The sequence below is a fragment of the Metopolophium dirhodum genome, chromosome 8, assembly GCF_019925205.1.
Source record: "Metopolophium dirhodum isolate CAU chromosome 8, ASM1992520v1, whole genome shotgun sequence".
NCBI classification, from domain to species: domain Eukaryota; kingdom Metazoa; phylum Arthropoda; class Insecta; order Hemiptera; family Aphididae; genus Metopolophium; species Metopolophium dirhodum.
The window spans coordinates 22,935,134-22,958,150 of NC_083567.1; the positions used below are offsets into that span (position 1 = coordinate 22,935,134).

Below are 23,017 nucleotides of genomic sequence, written 5' to 3' on the forward strand. Positions count from 1 at the left end.
GTATCGATCGGTTAACTTCTTTGGCTTTGCTCCTAATCCCCGTCTCCGCGCATTTAATAGGATATCCTGTCGTATAATTGCCGGGCGCGATTCAATCGCTTCTATATACATTCGACGAGTTTCCCGTGGCCTCCTGCGTTGATGATGTTTTCATTAATAATTTGTTATGATGATCGACGAGCGATTAAAATATAAATTAAATAATTACTTTTTTACCGCGAAAAATTATTTTTGTTCGTCCACCCCTTCTTATTCTTCTTCTAGCTTTTATAGTCCATTTAGGGCCTTTGCTTGTTTAACTATTTCACGCTTTCTCTATTTTCTCTCTCTTCTAGTCTTGATCCTGGAGCACAATTTTATAGGTATGACTTGACTGTATCCATCCACCTCTGCCTAGGTCGTCCTCTAGGTCTTTTCCCATTTATCGATCATGTCACTATAATTTTTTTAATATACAGACATGTCCATCCCATTCCAAACGTTTGGTTCTAACCCGGTATTCACCATTTTCCAAGATAGGGCCATAGACACGACGTAGTATTTTCCACCCCTGCGCTTATAATAAATTATAACCGTGCATACGCGTACCTACTATACACACCTATGTAATAATTTAATGACAAAGCCTAATATATAATAATATGTAATATTATCTATTTTGATAAGAAAAAAACCGTACCGGCGGTATTCATACATAATAATAATATATTATTATTATAATCGCGGTGGCCGCGAAATGGCAATTGTCGTGTTTTAATTGTTTGAGCATGTGTCTTTGCTTAGGTAGGTAATAAAATATATAAAGCGGAGGTTTAACGTGTGTAATAGGCCTTCCGCCGTTTGTTACGCGCCGTGTGTTCAGGGGCGCGTGAGAACAGCGCGCGATATAACGATATTGAGTTTGCCAAAGAAATTTACCGTTCAACGGGGAGAAAAAATGTTTTGGTTTTTTTTATTGTTATTTCACCCCCCCCCCCCTTCCTCTCGTCCGTGTGTTCCGCTATTGCTTATAAAACATGTAAATTTATGTTTTCGACGTGCATTCGCGTACGCGCAGAGGGTCCGCGTGCTGCGTAAAACAAAACAACAACCGACAAACGCTCTCCGCTTTCGACGCGTATCCTAGTAGCGCTTATTGGATTTCAGTCGCCGTCGCGGGTGGTGCGCGCACGGGGTCGTCGTCGGCGGCGACGATTCTATGGCTTTCTTATGCGAGGAAAAAAAAATAATAAACGTATTGTGTTTCATAAATCTACTAAAAGTCCACCGCCGCGCGAGAGGCCGTCGAAAATCTCCGTCCGACCCAAACATCGGGGTTTCGGTTGAGACCAGAGAGACTCTATATTATATATATATATCATGATATTTTATTTATATACATATATATTATATTGTGTGCCACTCATTATTGTTATTATATTATTTCATTAGAAGAAGAATTGTTTCGAGTATTTTTTTTGTCCCCGTCCACTCGCTGCACCAATAATACATTCTATAGTATTGTTGTTTTTGCACGAAATACGTGTTTAATTGCTATCTCTGTATAGCTAGAAGCGACCCCTTCGTCTGAAGGGATCTGGTTTTAAGTAGAACCCGATTATAGTGGGTAGTGATCACACCGCGACACTCGTCGAAAAAATAAAATAGGAAACCCCCAAGAACGGATAATAAAATAGGAGCCGTGGCTCCTATTCTGGCTGTTTTCCATCATCTAACATCATTTTTCGCCCTCATTCCCGCCCTGTTATTATAATAATGAATGCTTATTATTTTGACAATTAAAATATTACATAATTTATATTATATAGTAACAGTGATTAGGGTCGAGTAATTTCCGGGAACATTACTTGGTGAAAATTATCGGGAATGACTATTTATTAATCATAATGGTATCTATAGCATATAATCTTAATAATATATTCAAATTGATGATCAAAGTATAAATACATAATTAACTTATAATTGAAATACAAAATAAGTTGTACTTACGTAATTTTATTTTAATGGATAGGTGTATACTATATAGTTTAATTTTTAAATATATAATAATAATAAAAACAACAAATAAATTACACTGTAGAAACAAACAATGGGAGATGTATCATGCATGTAAACTAGTAAACTTTAGATTTTAGTATAAAATATTAAGTAAGTTAAAACGTGAGATATGAGACAGAAATTCATGTTTAATTATTGATAACTGCGGTAAATTATGTCAACCGCGTGGTACTTATCACAGCGGTTATTCTGTGGTATGCAGTGAGACAATGTTGTAGTTACTGACATTAAACAAATTAAATACGTACATTTATTAAAAAAAAACCAACTGAGTTTAACAACAATAGTTAAATTATATTATAATTTATAATTAATAATATTTTAAAATATTATAAAGAACCATTTCTTGATTTTTCCAATCTTAACTATAGTTAATGCTAACAATTGAACTAATCATAATAAAATAACATTAAAACAAAATACAGTTATTATATATAATCGAATTATTGATCTTGTATTAATTATGCGTTTATGAATAAAAAATATAGATTTGGTTAAAAACTACATAGGTAGTGCTCATTTTGCTCTGTACATTTTACCATCTTCAGTATGCGGTTGTTATGCAATTTTCTTAAAGTCCGTAGGAAAATCGCTGAAGTCATATTCACAAATCATCATCAGACAACGGCCAATGCGATATAGTATGTAGCTCGCTCCGTCGGGTCGTTATTATATAATAACTATATGCGTAAGTTACGCCCATCGTGAGTAGCTGCCCACTCTTGCAGCACCAGATTTCGTCGCCCCGTGCCCTGTTGGTACAATCAATTATTATTGTGTTAAGTATTTTCATTGTTCTAACATCGTGTGCGCTTTGAAATGGTTTTCTATTTTTTTTTTTTTAGTAAATTTAAACCCATGTCACGGCCCGTCTCGAAAGCACGTGCCGTCCCGCAATCGTGTGTACTACTGCGAACTTCTTAGCCGCAGCCCACGTAAAAATGTTTTGTTTTTGTGAATCTCGACTGTATAATAATTAGCCCAAACAAGTGCTGGGGGGGGGGGGAGTTGGCTGCGGGGGTGCATCAGACGCCCGAAATATAAATGTGCAATCGCGCTTTAATCAAAACTTGGAAACCGCCGCCGACGTCGCCGCGAATACGATCGCCGGAGGAACAGATAAAACATTTGACGAATTCGCGAGAGCTCGCGTACATAATAATAATAGTAATAATATATAGTATAATACTCCTGCAGCCATGCGAACTCCTCCCTTGATGAAGTCTCGTGTCTTCTAAATCGTCACGGCGGCGGTGGAGGATATAATATATTATTATTATAATCTTCTTCACGTCTAAACTATTACGACCGCGCTATACACATATAATAATTATTGCGCTCGTGTACGCGTATTATATAATATTATTTGAAACGGTTTCCGCCATCCTTTATTAGCAGAACGAACACGCCTGCGGCTATATTATTACTCGCCGCCGCCGCCAAAATATACCATTAACTGCCTCGCGTTCTGCCGATAAATTAGTCACAAACACGCGTTTGTGTATAAACTCGTATTATAATCGTTTTCATCCGCCGATTTTCGAGTCGGCGATCGAAAGGGGAACGGGGTGGTTATGTTTTATACCGTGGTTTACACCACCGTGTGTGATGTATACAACGTTATAATGTTAATAATACTAATATTTGAACTCGAACAATCAGCATATTGTGTGTCATATGCGCCCCCCCCCCCCCAAAAAAAAAAAATTTACAGATTATATGACGCGCACCGGTCGTATATATGATGATGTATCCGGTGACGGTTAATATAAACCGACATACTGCAATGAACCGAATATATATAGAGAGTATAGTATATGCGTTCTGCGTCAATAATATATCATATAGTGTAACATAATTTTGTCGAATATAGGTTAGGCCTATACACGGTTATTACTTTTTATTCCTATAAATTTTATTTGCGTTACTAATTTTTTTTTTCAAACATACTTTACGTTACTATAATAATACATACTTAATAGTTGAAAATGTTCAAATACTTCTCCGTGTAGTCGGGGGGTTACTATAATAATTACTATAGTGTCAAGTAAAACACTACTTTTATTAATATTATATAATTTAGTACATAACTGGAAAATTCTGAACACGTACTTACTACACGACCGATAGTGGAAAAGTACCTATAAAGGTATAAAAATACATAAATATGTTTGAACTAATGTTTCATGCTGTACACTCAAATAAGAATTGAAGCTGGTGAATTAAGTCTAAGTTTTATGACAAAAAATTAAATACAGTACCCACACTATAAATTTACCATTATTTGAATTTACGGTGAATGTTTATTATGTGAAATATTGATAAAATAAAAACCTTTTTTATAGCTCTTTGATTATATTATAAAGATCAAAATTATAATTGAAGTATATTGAATTCTACTCGGAAAATAAATTAAATGAATTACATAGTTTTATTGTGTTAGTTTGTTCTGACGACCTCAACGTTGTGTTTGGATATAAATAAATTTACCTTTGATTAATTAATTTATGTTAATGAAAGCTAACCAACCAATAATCGTTTATTGCAAAAATAGGTTTATATAAATGTCTAATGGTTTTAAAACGTTTTTATTTGTTATTTTAGTTTTCTTTATTGCGGATGTCTATAATCGTTTATAAAAACACAGACGTTTCATTGGTTTGTTTTTATTTTTTATCTCTCGGTAGTTCGTTTTTCATCTCGACAAAAAAAACTAAAAAGAAAGTAGGATTTACGCATTACATGGGTTGTATACAAGACCTATGGGACTTGTCTACGATCATAAACGGGTACATTATAATCCGAATTTAAGCTTGTTGCTCAATTTGGATTTACGATGGCTAAGGGTAGCTTAGCTAAAGATTTATGCGACTGTGTTGTTGCAATACGTATACCATTAATAATATATATATATTGAGTTCGAGTGGAAGGGGGGGGGGGGGATTAAAGAATATTTCATTTTTCTATGAGCCCTGCTATTATATTTAAAAGCTATCGTCGTCGTAACATTTGAAAAACCACAAATTACGTTTAATATTAAAACATTGAAATTGGTTCTTTACACATAAAGTTGATATTACGAGGTTATAGCTACAACCTACCCACCCACCTACAGACAATAATTATTAAAAGCTACAAATTGATCTTTACAAAACTTGAAGAATAATAATACTGTTACAATTTATATGATTTTGGCGAGAACGTATAAATAGTTTCCGGTATATTTGCAAGTGCTCAAAAAACTTTTTCCGCGGCTTCTGCGTTATGTAATTGAGCTATTGTACCGTCAATTTAGAAACGTGGTGGGCGTACAATTCAAACAATAAAAAGTAAAACGAAATACAGATATCTATGTAATCAAAGCACAATTTTTTCTACTATGCATTTTATAATTCATTGTTATTTGCACTACTATACTTTTTACTGATGACCGAGTAATACGAAAAATACGCTGCGCAACATAATATTATTGTGTTCGTTGAAAACTTACAAACAGTACTTATTCATAAACACACAACGCTTGCACATCCACAAAGTATTTTGTTTGTACTTGGCGTATATGTTTAAATTGTATGTATACTTACTAATGTAATCCTATACATTCTTATAACCACATTATATATACACGTATTGTATGTGTATCTAGATACTTATGTAATGTTCGATAAGTGTGCTGAATTATCAAAAACTATGCTATGATCTTTTTTTATTATATAAATAAACGAATACTTAAATATACGCGTGTTTTATAGTAGATAGATGATGTGATGTGAAAAATTGTTTTGTTGTGCTATGATTAACAATTATTATTGTATTTATAAGCGGAAAATGAGTCTATAAGAAAATGTTGCCAGTCTGTTGTTAACGACGGCGCGTTATATAGGCAAGTTCAATACAGCTGTGTCAATAGGACGTCAATCAATGACAGTAATATAATATTGGTATATGACGTATAGATATACAAAAATGATTTCTGTAGTAAGAAAAAGTAAATACAATTTCACAAAAAAATACAAAATCTGAAACACGTCCATACGAGTCAAAAAAACGTCAAGGTATATAGAAGTCGATTTAAATCGGTGACAAGGCTGCAGCTGCGGTATAGAGATCAAAATTCTGAACGGGTCGATCGAATCATTGTATTGAGAATAAAATATATCTGCTTATTATTGAAAATGTTTAATATATATAATACACAAATATAGGTATTGTATTGTGTACACGCAATTTTGTTATATAATGCATACGAGGTGCGTAATATAGGAATGGAGAATAGGACACGAGAACACTGATGAACTTTGAAATTAATGAGTGAAAGTAAAGTAAATGATTCAATTAGACCAGACAACAAATTATTTAAAAATGTAAGACATAAAACACGTCTAATATTCGGCCTGCAGTGAATTGAATATAAATATAAGCCTCTAGGCCACGGAAACATAATAATTGTGGAGTAAATGAAGATTATTTATTATGAATCCAGCGAATCGTGAAAAATGTACGTTGAAGTTGAACGCGTTCTAAGTGAATACAATCTCCCGCTGCGTAAGGATCCCATACGATGGAGCCATAATTCGAGGGTTGGGCGTACTTATGCACAATATATAATGCCTTAATAGCTTAAAATTCCTTGCCAACGAAATCAAGTTCCTTCAAAGCTCTTCAACTTCCATCGCAATATGATGTCTAAGAGAAAAAAAGTATGATTAAATTTAAAACAAAGGTCAATTCTACGTCAACCGCACCGCATACAATACCAGACTAGACGGTTTGTATTCACAAATTTATGGCGATCGCATATATTATATATGTATTTATATTAAGTTGATTTTATTGAGAATAGACCGTAATATATACTCAAGTCTTGATTTCATTAAACCGGCTAAATATATTTCAGTTTATTGTACCTATGTAAAAAATATTTTACCTTCGTTCGTTTTTAATATTTATACGATTCGAATCATTCAAAAAGTATTGTTATCATACTATATATTAGTTCAATAGTATGCATATTGTTTCATGAAGTGCTGAATTCTCGTGTTGATCTGACAACGGCATTTTTGTTTTTAGTTTTGTGGATATATTCTGTGTCGAGATAATGTGCCAAAGTTTCAAATAGATTGGTAATTGGACACGTATGGTACTAAAAGAGGTCCATTTTAGAAACTTCTAAGAAGTTTTCGAAAAAATAACAAAAAAAAACTGTGTAGTTTCATCGCCTGTTTTCAACGACATCTCTTTTTGATTATTTTGTTGTAATAATTAAGAAAATAATAATCATAAAGATCACGGAACACTTATTTGAGTCTTATAAACTTTTAGAAACAGTTTCAATGAATCGAAACCAAATAAATTCGTATATATATATATGAAATGAAAATCTACCTAAAACACATGGGAGCAAAACTATTTTATGGTTTAAAAATCAATGTTTAGACAAGGCACAAGTATAAATTTATTGGTATTTATTTTACCGAATTCGGTTTAAATTGTTAGAAAACGTAAATAGCTTACATATGGTTTAATATAAAATAAAAACTAATGAAATATTATGTTGCAACTATACCCCTCCCCCCCCCCCCACACACACACACACGCTCGTATGGCCGTTCTTTTTTTTCTATCGTACCTGTGCATAAAGGTATTTGAAAATAAAAAAACTCCTCTATACATTTAAAGGAATGGGGGAAATGAGCGCTTCCATTTTGAATCGGACATATAAATAAATGCCGGCAGAGTAAAGTCGAATCGAAAACGGCTGCCGTTCCTATAATATATTATGTTTATAAAATTCCTTTTTGCTGGTTATGGATACTGCACAGTAGGGAAACCGTAGACCATTCAATCTCTACTATGGTGTACGTATCATCTTGATCTTGGATTTCATTTCGGGTGCGTTCTTCTTCGACATCGTTGTTAATTCTAGTTTTCGCGATTTTCTCGCCAGTGTCAGATGTTTGGCCGTCTACTTTGTGTGTTGCACTCTGTCGAAATCACTAATAATGCGTTACAACTACGCGGTCGTTTCCATTTGAAGCACTTCGTGCGATTCAACCATTAACTAACTATGCATATATATACATTTTTTAATGTAGGTATAACTAATGCTGTTCAATGTATATTCATATATATGTTATATACCGCAGTCGAGACGGCAATGTAATAACATAACATATAGTCCCTTTTTAGGTACCTAGGTAGTAAAAGCATATTTCAAAAATGATAAAATAGTTTATACCTACGTTGGTAGAGTTGTTGGATCAATAATATTTTATAAAGTTGATTTTTTTTCTTTTTATATATTTATTGCATAACACTCAATTTATTTAAAATTGCGTTGGGTTTGGTTTTAAGTTTCGATTACGAGGGCTCAACAAAATACATTAAACTTATACAGAGTTTATTTTTTTTATACTAGCTAAAACGCACCAGTCACGCACGCTAGTATTATAACGATCAAATTATTTCTCAAAGTTGTCCGTCATATTAGATTGTATTGCATGTTTCGTGATAAATCAAATATTGATTTAAGATCTAAGTGCTTAAAATAAATTACCGTGCGCAACCAATAAAATCGGTTAAGACTTCTTTTAAAAAAAAAAGAAATAATTACTTTCAGAAACTATACCGCGAGTATAGCAAGATCTACTGAGAATTCTCTACCAGCTATATTCGGTTAAATATATTATTCATTCAGAAATGTGTATTGTACATGGTTCTTGAAAAATTTAACTCTTGCCAGGCAAATTCTAAAACAACAAACAATACATGTTAATTTTGAGAAGAACTTAATTTTAAACGAGTACGAAACCCTTTACAGCTATATAGTATTCCCCGATTTAATTGTTCTCAAACTATTTCAAGGGAAAATTGTACAGTGACAAGTCATTGAAATAGTACATTTGTAAATTACATCTGAGTAATACGAATAATCGTTTAAAGTTGATTTACAAAGTTGGTATCATATATTATCTAGTGTCGCCTCGAACACGGCCGCGTGTTACAAAGTAACTGGCGTGTGTATAAATTTCAAAAATGTAGTTAAATTTTCGCTAATATTCATTATGTTTAAACATACATTTGACCATTTTCGTGTGGTTAATTGAATAACTCGTCTATGAAATCATAAAATGTTTAATAAAAGTCTAAAGTATACATGCACTTAATAAACATCGTAATAGGTGTAAATATTGAACTGCATATTTAGTATTCAAGGCTGTATATTCGTTTTTCAAACTCTTAAATTCTTGAGTAACGTAAACATCGATTTGCTGCTGTTGTCTAATATTTAAATAGGTATAGGTTTCTAACAAACTTAAACAAACCACACGCTGTTCAATTTTCTGTCCACGCGTAATGAACGATAATCGATTGATCGACACGGCAAAGTCATCATTTGTGGCGAGCTAATTTAAAACCTAGTAATCTCCGCTATACGCATAACCAATGATGTCTGATGTACAAATATTAACAATTACTAATCTAATATGTATACCTACGTTTAGATTGTTTAATGTCAAGAAACCTTAAAAAAAATTTCTGGTAATCTAGGCTTCTATATATTATACTCGCATATAATCCTCGAGAGTTCTGTTCGTGCGCAGTGATCCCGCTAGATCCGTGTAAGGTGTGGAATATTATATTAATTATAATATATCATATTATTATAATATCTGCCCGCCTACTATGTGGGATAGACAAAAAAACCTAACCGAGTCTCCTCCGCACCTGCAAGCTGGTCGTTGGTAAGTTATTATGTTGATTAGCTGCGAACAACGACAGCGACGTCCGGTGCCGTGGCGGTAAATCAGCACGTGTTTGGACCTCGCGGTAATCGATTATTATGCGTATAGTAGTGGCCTTGACGGTTGTGGTACCGTGTATATGGTATAACTGTGGTGGTCCTCGCCGCTCCATTATTAGGGTGCGAGGGGTTTCTTCAATTACGATAGAATTAATCTGTCCGACCGACCTCCGGGATTGTACGTCATAAACCTTAACGCCACCACTCATTCGCCGATCTCGTTGAGGTATAGAAATAACAATATATAATAATGATGATTGCATAATAATCGTTTTAATATGTATTATTATAGTCAGTTTACGTGCGAATTGGTTCGCGAGTTGAATTCCTAGTCGGCGGGAACCATTTAGGTGTTAAGACAAATTGTCTATAGTCGAATTCGGAAGTCCACGGTGTAGTTGTGTCACGTTCTAACAGCCCAAAGGACGATCGACTTTCACAAGTCGTGCTGAAATGTCAACAATTACTATAAACTTAAAATATAATAATACTACCTAATACAATACTACAGTTTTGGGAAAAAATTCACATTTTTTTTGTAATTTCGTGCGTAAATCATAAAATTTGTGGAAGTATTACCTAACCACTTCGTGATATATAATGGAATTATTGTAATTTATCCAGAACCAATATATAGCAAATAAAGAACACAACGAACAATAATAGTTTAATCAAATAATGTGCCTAATGAAAAATGTACCATAGAGAAATAATTGTAAACCGAAATCATTCGGAATAATGTTCAGACTCGTATAGCTGTTACTGCAGTGTCGCCGTTACAGTCGTTAGGTTGGATTAGGTTTAGTTAGACAAAAATATGAACGTCGCTTCAAATTCCCTCGAAACCAAACGCTGCTTCGTCGGTATATTAATGTCTATATAGACGAAAACGGCGTCATATACAGTTACCCATATACTCGTATTAGGCGGTGTTTATACTATTTCGGGACGTCGAAGCCGATGATGTTTGCACGTTTGTTTGGAAATAATAATAATAATAATAAATAATAATACGTCTGAAAAGCAAAATGTATTGTGTTCGGACATTTTCGGCGAGAATTTTCACAAAGTCTACCGCTATATAATACAATATATAATGTGGCGTAGTCCTTTTTTGAGACGCGGTCCTCGCAAGTCCATTTCTTAGTCATTCATCACCGACGAAATTATTCGATAACGCACGATGTATCCTTTCCATACGACCAAATATACCATTAATTTGATATATTTTCTCTATCATAAACACAATTCATAACTCAATCTAAAATTTACATACAATACACGGACTCATTCGTTTGCTAATCAATCAAAATCATGCATTAAACATAATATTATAGTGTAGGTATTATACAGAAGACAAATAAATGTAATCGTTAACACATCCCGGAATACCGTTTTATAAAAATATATATCATATCGTGTAACGAGACAACTTTAAGTCGGATAACAAAATAGTCGTGTTTTTGATCAAGTTTCAAGCCGCATACCGGTTTTCTGTCAGCGTTCATTAAGACACAAATATTTCCGTTTCGTCCAGACAAGCTGTCTAACAATATTGTATCCTTTATACGTTTCAAAATAAAAGCCTTATTATAGTAATTCAATAATACACAACACCAAATGCGTAGAGCAAAAAAATAATAATAATAAGTACAAGCTCGTATATATATATACATTTTATATTTATATTTACTCGTGTCAAAAGCTATTGTTGTCAACGATAAAGTATACGCTGCCGCATATATATTGACACGTGGAAATGTAATATTCAATTTAAAATACGCTCGAGAATCGTCCTCATAGTCTGCCAGTCTGCGCCGGGTTATAGGTACGCATTACTCCGATATTTGGTCATATGAATATGTGAGCGGCGATGTATACGTAACTTTTTAACTAACCCGTGGTATGACTTTTAGCCCCCGACGAACACACATCACACGTAATTTTTTGTTGTTTATACTGCGGCGGCACATAATACGCTACCTATGCGATTTGTGTAGCTGGGGCGGACAAACGGTTGGTCGATCTCTGAAGATTTCAAAGTCGATCCACATTTGTTGGAACTTATTAGTGAACGCATTTAGTTGATAAGTTACATGCATATTTCAGATTTACTTGTTCGTGTAAAATGACATCTCCTCACATGAATGCTATTTGAGTTCAATACCGAGCTACGATTTATGATGACCATTAAGAGCAGCTTCTTCGTTTAGCAATTACTGATTATTTTCCGGATTATAATTAACTGGCCAACGATATGCAACGACACGCATCTACGCCAAGTCGCTAACAGCACACATAATGTTAATTTATTCGTAAATTTAACGTGAAACACTAATTTTTAGATAACCTACTACAAGTGTAAATTTACTCTTTGACTGAATTATTTCTATAAGCATATTTATCAATAATATTAGTGATAAAGACTTAAAGTTAAAAAATATTTTCGTACGTTAGTCGATTCTTACTGAAAAATAAAATATTCTCAGTAGATGGACATCCCTGCTACACAGTATATATGTGTATAATAATAATAATATATAGTTTATTTGATTTGTTAATATTTTATAATAATATTATTGTTTTTTCGTTTTTTTTGTTTACAGGCAATATCAGGACAATGGTAGTGCTGGACGTGGAGACCAAATCGTCGTATTGGCTGACCGTGATGGCTTTTGACCACGCCACCGTTCCTCTGCACTCTCGTCTCGAGGTATACCTACGATGATATTATAACGCTAATTTGCATCAATTATTTATGCGCGTACGCTCGACCGTCGGTGACCCCCGACTACGGACGGCGAACGTGTAAATCGACTGGCGGCGAAAGGGGGAGGTTGGGGTCCGTAATGATATATATATATATATTATATGTATATTATATTATTCCGTCGTATGTATGTAATACGCGTAGGTATATTCTAATATGTGTGGTGGTCAACGTTTGAGACATTTATGCGGACTAGCTTTCACGGATAACGCGCGCGCCTTTTGACATTAAATTTTTACGATATTGCGTGACAACCGGAAAACACGACGCGTTTATATTATTATAATATACACTTGGTACGATTTGTTGGAAAAACCAGATGACTCCTATTTAGTGGGTGTATTACATTTTTACCGCGGTCACCTTATTTGCTCGCGCATACATGACATAATAATATTATATATATGGCTAGGCACTGCTTTTTCGTAGATGGGCGGCGCAGTGTTTGATAACTTAGAACAATAATATAATATAGATATTATGTCTCTATAATATTATATTCTTTCATTTTATACTTCACATGCGATTCCGACCGTGAACCATTCGATTTGCTGAAAATATAGGTTCAATCGATTTGATTCAATTTCTTTAAACAGTCTCGAATACGGGTTGTAAACTAAAATAATAAACTTGGAAATTTAAAGAAATACATTAAGTCGATCCTTATTTATATATAGGTGTAGAGAATAAATACATGGACTTATATATATTTTTTTTTAATTGTACAAAATCAATATTATACTAATTTTAGGCATAAAAAACATTGGATTTGTTCGTTTTGATTAAAATGAATAGGAAAATATAAAAAGAAAATGTTGTGTTGGTAAATGAAAATCTGAAACCCTTACGAAATATTATTAAAACTTAAAAGGTACATAACAGGGTACAATATTACGCAGTGCTCACAAATTGCCTTCTAAATCTAAGTAAGTGATCTTTTTTTTACTCGAATTACCTCCCTTATATTGTCATACCCTATATAGTATTTAAAATCAATATATATTGATTTTCGTAATACGTCAAAAAAGATTATTTTTATTTTATACCCAGCTATTATATTTATAATACTTAATTGAAATCAATTTAGGTAACGACTAAGGAGTTATATAGGGTGCTTTCCTCGATTACGAAATAAATATTCAAAGTGAAATAATATTCTCTAACTCAATGTATGTATTTATTAGAGTAAATTATAGTTCTAAAGGTTAAACTACAGGATGTGGGATGCAGTCCAAATTAATGATAGTTTTGAAGTTTTTAAATATTTTGAGAAAATTCAAGTCAATAGCCATTTAAAAAAATATCACGAGAGGCATTCACTCACTCACAACCTAACCTAACCATACGAGTGTACCGGGATTACGGAATTGGCTGTATCATACATAATTTCGTGTATATTATGGGTTTTTTTTTTTAAACACCATATTTTATACTTTTATCATTATTATATAACCAAATAAACAACAATCACAAACTTTTTTTAAAAAAACCCGAGAAGTAGCCCTGCTGTATAGTAGTTACTAGTTTCGAGTTTACCTCGTTATTCAGTAGGTCACTGTGCAATGGGCATATTAAAATTAAATTCAGTGATAAATCATTACACTCCTACAACACAAATCTGACAGAGATAGTGTGTCTATTTCTAAAAATATTTTATAATTTATGTCATCCTACAATCAGTAATTGATTTTTCAATCTTACTGTAAGATAAAGTAATTTTTGACAAAAAATCATCGTGTATCTAAAAAAAAAAAAGTATTGTGTTGTCTGTTTAACTTTATTATCTTTTCTGGTAATAAAATGGTTCTAGTTGGTTCTATGAAACATCAAAAGTAAAAATTTCATAGTTTTTTTGTAAATTAATAAAAAAATCTAATAAGAAAAAAAAATTAAGAAAAAAACGGGAGTTTTAAAGCAAAATACGTTATACTAGGTTCTTCATTACCATTTAGTATTCTTACTGAACAAGAAATTCTAAAAACTATATGAGTACAATATTTTCTTATAAATATTTGAAGTATAACTTTGTATAATTTTGAAGACATTTTATATTTAAATAAAGAATAACGATTTTATTTAGTTAGGTAAATTATATTTCAAAAATATTAATACTTAAATTAAAACCTTTAAGTATAATTTATTATAATACTAATATATACAATGACATTTTCAAAATATTTCATTTTAATAGCTATGCTTTTTCTAAATACACCGCACGAACTGGTGAGAATAGGTTCGTGCAGTTAGTCGGTATTGACTTAAAAGTTCATAACAATAATATTATATATTATGACATATAATATCATAATTAATAATCTAATAAATTCCATATTTTCGGCAAATATGAATTCGACCAACCTTATTATATACTAATACGTACCTATAGTAAAATACATAATTTAATAGCAATATAAATTTAAAATAGAATATAAAATGTTTTTCTTATGAAACGTACAATTTATTAAAACATATTATTAAATAGTTAACAATAAATTATACACAAATACACAATGCATAAACAGTTTGAGGAAAGCAGCCACCCAATAGTGACACTTTCATTTGGTTATTATAATGAAATATACTTAGTAATATATAGTCTAATTAACGCTCAATATAGTTTTTCGTATTCTATGACCTAATTTTGTTATTTTCTAAGAAGACGGATGCCCCACAAATTCACACTAATGATGTTTCTAAAATAAAAAATTTCAATTTGGGGGGCGGGGGACCTGAAATGTTTTTTAATTATTTATTATTGAGTTCAAATTTAACACATCATTTAGAGTACAGTGACATACTCAATGGTGAGGTACACTCGACACCTACTGTACCTACAGCTCAGCGGTTACCTACTTTCCTGGTTTTTTTACTTTTCACAACTATCTAGATCCAATTCTCAAAGTGGAATATTGAACCTTATTATTTACTGGTTCTAAAAGTGCGTCAGACAAATAAAAAATACCGGTACTTGTAAAACCAATACATATTCATATCGCTCTGTTCAGAATCTAAAAGTACTTTAAAGTTGAATTATTTTGTATTATTTCACGATATTTTTCACAGGACGTGGATGATAAATTACGGATATAATTAAAAGTACGAAGAAAAAAATTATTGATTTTAATCTCTATTCAAATTATTTATAAAAAGGATTTCTTTTTCAAGTGCAAGCAGTTAGTCATTTAAATATACTTTGAAATTCGTGCTTCTTAAAATACAACATGGATTCAACTTTATGTACCTATATATAATAGGTAGGTACATGAATTGATTTCCTTTGACTTTCGGAAAATCTAGTCATTTAGAACATCTTTACAATGCTCGTCTGAATCTCGAAAACCAAAATATATTGTACAAAGCAAATGCGTGGAATTATTATTTTATTTTTTCCACTTCACGAAACACATTTATGCTCTTCACCGTCAAAATCAATTCGTTCGTACATCCCTAGCTGTTTTATATTACATTGCATACCAGTCCGCCACCCGTTCTAGAACTATTCATTTCCTTCTCATCTTTGACACTACCCGCTTTTGAGCTTTCCCGGTCCATAATTCAAATCAAAACTGTTTTCATCTTATAAAATGGTTTTACCTTCTGTGCAGATCATCTAGCTATGGATAATCGTAACTTTTTTCCCACTTGCAACACATTAAATATACCATGGAATTCGTTCAAGTATGCAATTTCCAACTACTTACTCGGATAAAATAATATCTATCCTTATTGCTTGAAATTTTAAAAATAAAAACAAAATGATCTGAGTAAATTCTCAGTTATTAAATTATGTCTTATCTTTTTGTGTTCTTATATTTAGAAACTAATTGAAAGTTTTTAACAATGGAAAATTTGTTTTTTAATTATTAAGATATTCAAATTGTATTTACGTATATCTATACGATACTTCAAAAAAATGATTTCGTCAGTTATTAATGAGCTAGTATGACTATCATCGATAGTCACAAAAAGAAAATATACAGTCTTAAACGTTTTGACTTGAGTAGTTGGGCACAATGACATCATTGCAGTTGTCAAAATAATTATTTCCTAAATAAAATAAATATTTTGTAGATTTTTGGTATTATTTAATTATAAAGTATTACAAATACTCAATTTAAAAATAATAGAAGGGGGTAAAAGTTTTAAAACTAAGTTGACTTTCTGAACACTAACAAATATTTTAAGAAAATACATTCAAACTTCTAAACTTTTGAAATGATGAGCGCATTAATTTTAATGTATAGGTACATATACATAATTACGTACAATATGATTACTTATAGGCACGAATAGCTTAGAATAAGGTTCTTCATTCATAGTCTAATTTTGTTGATTATAACAATATATAAAATATAAACATTATAAATACTTCTATGTATGTCTAATAGTCTATGTATAATATATTATGTATGTTACAGTGTTTCGGGTGTATTTCATGCGCGTGTATATTATAAAAGACATAAACATAACAATGTAACCAAACTTAAGTAATAAACAAATTATAAATTAATAAATAAAATCAATAAGTTTATTTTTAGTGGACTCAGTTAAAAAAATTAGTACGTAATTAAAACCATACCTATTTATTTTAAACAGTCATTTTTATTTTTTTCAATTGGTAAACTTATCGTGCTCGTGCAAAACTCTATATTCCTACATATTACCCAATGTAAAAAGTCTCATTTGTAAAAAAAATTGCTTGCACCACTATATAATCTCATCTTGACTAGGTATTAAAACTTTTGTTGTTTTTAACAACTTTATTCGTTAATTTATTTTGTATTCAGTTATCAAAATCAGTTTTTTATTTCTTTTCTTTATTGTTGTTAAAAGTATCGCTACTGTTATGAAAAGTCTAATAAATAACATTCCCTTTCAGAAAAGGGGTGGAAAGAACATATGCAATATTGTTTGGGTACACAAAATCCGTCTACGTGTGCACCATAATATGTATATCCGTCGTTTACGAGCAAATTTACATGCAAATATAGCACATCATATTATATTATATTTCCGTCCGTCCGTCTAAAAGTCGTTTGACTTGAGATGGTGTCGTCGCCGGAAATAAGATAGCTCTAATGTTGTTACTGTTACAGCCTATTATTGACACCCGATCATTATACGATCCGTCACAATTACACGAGTGGCACACAAATAATAGTAATTAAACGATCTGTTGATTTCTTGTCCATATAGGTTTATGTGGAGGTGAAGAATATTAATGACAACGTGCCTTTGACCAAAGCCCCGGTGTATTATCCGCGAGTGAAGGAAGACGCTCCGCCAAACACTCCGATCATACAGTTGGAAGCTGAGGATGCTGATATGTCCGACACAAGAATCACGTACAAAATCACCACCGGCAATCCCCAGTCACTGTTCGCGATTTCCGCCAACACTGGTGAGTTTTATACATAATCGATGATTATAGTATTTTGATAGCTCGGAAGAGTAATTTTATGTTTATAAATGTTTTGTATACAATTTACTCAAATCTACGGGTCTGTATATCGCACTAGTGAAAAATACATTTCACCCATTCTCGTGCATGAACAAACCTACAATATGCATAGTTTGATGTACATCACCTCCATAATCTGTTCGGTCATCTCCGGTGATCGAACGGTTTGTGAAATAAGCGTTCATACATTCGTTTTTAGCCGACTTGGCACAATACGTGCACTCAGCTTTTGATCCCGTATAATTTTACTTACTTTCTCTGTCTCTCTCTGTATCTCTCTCTCTCTCTCTATCTCTTCAATTCGGCTTCGGATTCAAGCATGACGTTTCCTATAAAGTTTCCCGTTAACTGTCGGTAAATATAAATAATTCAAAACCCACCCTGACAGCGTGAGGGAGGCGCGTTTAACGGACACAATTGAAAATCCATCCGTATATATACATTCGTTGTATATACTTTATGACTGTTTATATATATATATATATATATATATACACAGAGAGAGAAAGAGAAACAGAGATAATGTGTATGCTTCACGCTGTACGCATGGTTCGTGCAATCAGCCCAGGTGTCCACAGCTACATCGTGGCTTATATATTATTATATACAGCGCGAATACACCGGGAGCATGTGGGGTATACGATATATATATATATATATATATATATATAATATTATATTAAGTCATTGAATTCGATTTTCTCATTTTTTTTTTTTTTTGATTATTATTGCTGATATGATTTTAACGTTTACCCGCTTAGTCGTAGTGATGTAGTGTATAATATTGTCATCGTAGGACGTAAAACGTCCCGTCACACATTTACCATATTACATATGCAATAGGTGTCGATACTCCGCCATCGATTCGTATATATATAGCCGTTTATTTGCTGTTGTGATTCACCACCGAGGAGTACTGCTCGCGTATTAAGCAACGTGGTTGTGGTATTTTTCCCAGAAAACTTTTTAATTAAACTATATACGAGTATAATAATATATGCACGTGCCAGTGGTGGTGCAGACGTACGACTTTTACAGCGAGTAAAACGCACACTATATAGTATAATAGTTATCCGCACAAGTTCGTTTACTCCTTCCACACACCCTCTGCCACAGTCACTATAAGCGGTCGCGTCCCACGCCTCTTTTTCTATGCTATATATATTATGTATACCGGTCACTTCTAGACAGTATATTTTAATACGATACATAATGTACAAGGCGACTTTTTTAAACGTAGGACACTCGCTGTATCGGTAATTCTCGGTGTTTTCGAAAACAATTTTTTACCCGTCTATTTATTAGAGTACTCGAAACACTACACATTTTAGCAAATTAATTCCGATTTAATATTCTGTAGTAGAATATTTTTCCGAAATGTTGATTCTTAAGTTTAAAATATTCAATCAATAGTTTATTATTTACAAGCATTTAAAATTTAAATGAGCAGAGTAGTAGTTTACCTATGTGTTCTCGATATATCGCACATGCAAACACTTTTTTTTATCTAAATTTTAAATGTTTATAAATAATATAGACTACATCGGTTCAATTTTTAATAACTGTAAGTATATCAAAATTCTCCTCAGCGCATATTATGCAATTAAAATTAAAATCATTGTTTTAGAATGAAAAAAGTAAACCTCACTCATTTTTTTTTAATGACATTCTAGTTATAACTTATAACATTTGAAAATTTGAAAAAAAACCTCATTATGTGACTGTTAAAACTAGTGTCTTCAAAAAAAAAATTGCATCAGTATATTTAAAACTACGCCAGAAAAAGCGGCAATGCATCGACATTTTTACCCATTTTTCATCCCTTGATTCGTGAAAACCGTTGACAGGATTATCGTTACAAATCTCGTTCACATCCCGTTATAATATAGTCAGCGTACAAAAAAAAAATTGTACAATATTTGATCTCCGATGTATATTATCTATAAAAGGTAACGTACTATGACGTGTTTTTTTATCTGTTTCGCATTTGATAGTAGTATTTTTTTTCAAACTAATTTATTATTTTTTTTTTATACATATTGGGATAGCTACATCTCTTGCGTATTGTAATTCGAAATATTGTATTTACGTATATTTGTTTTTAATTTTTTATGTTCCTGAATAAAATAAATTATCGTTATTCGCGCATTTCGGTCCCTTTTTATGATTATCTGTCATATTTTGTTTTACAGCCTTTATTGTAATAATCTAGGTTAGTTTGTATATCTAAAAAAAAAATTATATACCTATATAAAGTGTATAATATAATAAATATCATTCATATATTAATTTGTGTCGGGTTTATACATCATAATAATGCATAACATCTAATAATACATTTGTTAATCTAGTTAAAAACCCGACTTAAAAACATGGTAGTCTCTTTTAATGATCACCTGTCAAATTGTATTCCTTTTTCCAACCATTTATCGTTATTGCATGGGGATAAAAAGATCCCATTTTATTTTCATTCATTTCCGTTTTATACAGTTTTCTGTAACGCTTACCAAAAAAAAGTAAATTTAAAAAATATGTGATTATGAAGAAAAAAAATACTCATCAAAACTAACTACGAAGTGCAGAAATATTTGGTAAAGTAATGTGTGTATGTGTTGTTCTTTTGCCAAACCATATAAAGTTATGTTCATATTGTGCGTTTTAAAGATATTGATTTAGTGTCTTTTCTCTAAAGTTATGCCAATTATTAATATCACTTTGTATAAAATGAATATTCCCTTTGTATAAAATGAATATTCCTTGTTGATTAGTTTGAACAAGTTTTAATTATTAAACAAAATACCATTTTCCATCCAAAGCTATGCTTAAATTTGGTCACATTGAAACCTGAAGTTCCTCGAATCAAACTCCGCTGCAAGAGTTTGATAGACTACCCTATGTATGTATTCATGTATATACTATATATATCATATATATAATATAATATATTATTAAAACATAATATTATTATATGTTTGTATATTGATTTTGAAACAATTTGAATTCATTGTTGCACATAATCCAAAACATAATCGTCTAAACTCGATTATTTTAAACTTAAGCACAACCATTACAGCAATTACCATAATTCAAATTATCCTCTGGACATTGGCAAAATAATGGTATGCAAACGCACCATCGATTATATATGTACAATTAGGTATATATATGTACTGTATGTACACACACAGAGTCTTTGGGGTATCGTAGGGCTTTAATACTTGTATATTAACTTGAGAAGACACTGATATATTTTACGACCGTTCGGCCGATAAGTTAGCTCCAGCGATCTCGATGCACATTAATTAACGGTGTTAATAATTTATTGGCGTTTCCAGTGAAAATAAAGCTTATATTATATAATATCCAGACAACAACCGCTTTGCCACAATTAATCTATTATTCATTCATAAACGATGACTGCGCAGTCATACACCCATATTACCCGGGGAAAAAGTCGATAACTCGTTTATTATTGTAAAGTAAAAGTATATTATCGGAGTTCGGATATGACTTTTATAGTTTTATCACTAATTCGGCTTATATTATGATGGATACCAATAATATAGACAAAATAATTCCGCAAAGTAAATGGTGAATTATCGTTGTTCTTTTATGTAATCACTATTTAAACTTTAATTGACGCGCAGAATCAAACTCTATAAAAAGTACAACTTAAAAAATAAAAGCCCTAATGTAACTACATAATATTATACTGACGTATAACACATAACTACACGCAGTATCCTACATAATACGTATTGTATATTATACGTGACGAGTACTTAAATAATAATTGGTCGACAGTAAATAATTACTATATACCAGATACCTACTAATTCTAATTTGTGTCTCGCTGGTAAAATAATAAACGGGATACGACGGGGAAGGAAAAGGATATAATTATAGCGTGTGCGGTTTAGAAAAGCACAAAAGGACATCGTAACATCACGCAGGTTTAGGTAGGAGAGCTGATGCCTATTGTATTCGAACCCGACGGGAACATATACTGTGTGTATATTATATATATATATATTATAGCTACCCGTCATTCGCATCCATTACAGTTCTGACGATGATACGACGGGAAAATGGATGGGGCTATGCGGGGAGGCTTTAAAATACAATTGTTATCGTTTTTGAAAAATGAACCAACGATAAGAAATGTTTTCTTTTTCTTTTCAGGTCTCATAACCACTACTGGACGGAAACTTGACAGGGAGACCGAATCCGAACACATACTGGAGGTAATATTATACATTTATAATTATCATGTCGAATGTACGAGCAGCTATATACTGTATAATAATCATAAAACATACGAAAACACGATTCGTAGGTAGTGTTTACATATAATACCAAACGCTGCTGCTACAGTGTAATTATTATGACGTCTGGGTTAATGCCGTTAATGGACGTATTTGTTTTGGATAGTAACATTTCGAGTCTTATAACAACCAGACAAGCTCTTTCTCTACTCCCTCTACTCCCCAAAATACCCGTAAAATTATGGCAGTTTTATGCAACGAAATTCAACGTAAGTAACGCGCAGTAGGTCCTATCCAAAACCGCGTTATTATTCTTTTTATGATGTCATCGTCTCGCCCCGTTCAGACTTTTACACTTTTTACCAAAAATATTTTAATTTGCAGTTTTAATTATTTTCAAGAAAAGTTTTTTTAATTCACAAAAAAATATTTATACTATACTTAAAAATTTTAAATTCTCTTAACCAACTATTCCGTTTAAACTCGTATAAGACGCTGCTTTATAATCACTTTATAATTACCAACCTTTTCCGGGGGATGTCTGCCTCGGTTCTGTGAAGAACATATTAACATATCATCGTTGCTTATTCAAATTTCCAATCCGTCGGCGACGTGTTTCTGCTGCAGTTTCTTACAATCATATTATTAATATCGTATAT

The 23,017-nt window shown here is 32.1% G+C and overlaps 1 protein-coding gene across 3 annotated transcripts in view; it reads left to right on the top strand.

The window, feature by feature from the left end:
- LOC132951202 (fat-like cadherin-related tumor suppressor homolog) overlaps positions 1-23,017 on the top strand; it is a 149,433-nt gene that overhangs the window by 100,657 nt on the left and 25,759 nt on the right. For all 3 annotated transcript variants that reach the window (XM_061022970.1, XM_061022972.1, XM_061022971.1), the window contains 3 exons: positions 12,469-12,575; positions 17,829-18,033; positions 22,276-22,337. In XM_061022970.1, coding sequence (XP_060878953.1) covers positions 12,469-12,575; positions 17,829-18,033; positions 22,276-22,337 — 374 coding nt within the window. The remainder of the gene's footprint in view (positions 1-12,468; positions 12,576-17,828; positions 18,034-22,275; positions 22,338-23,017) is intronic.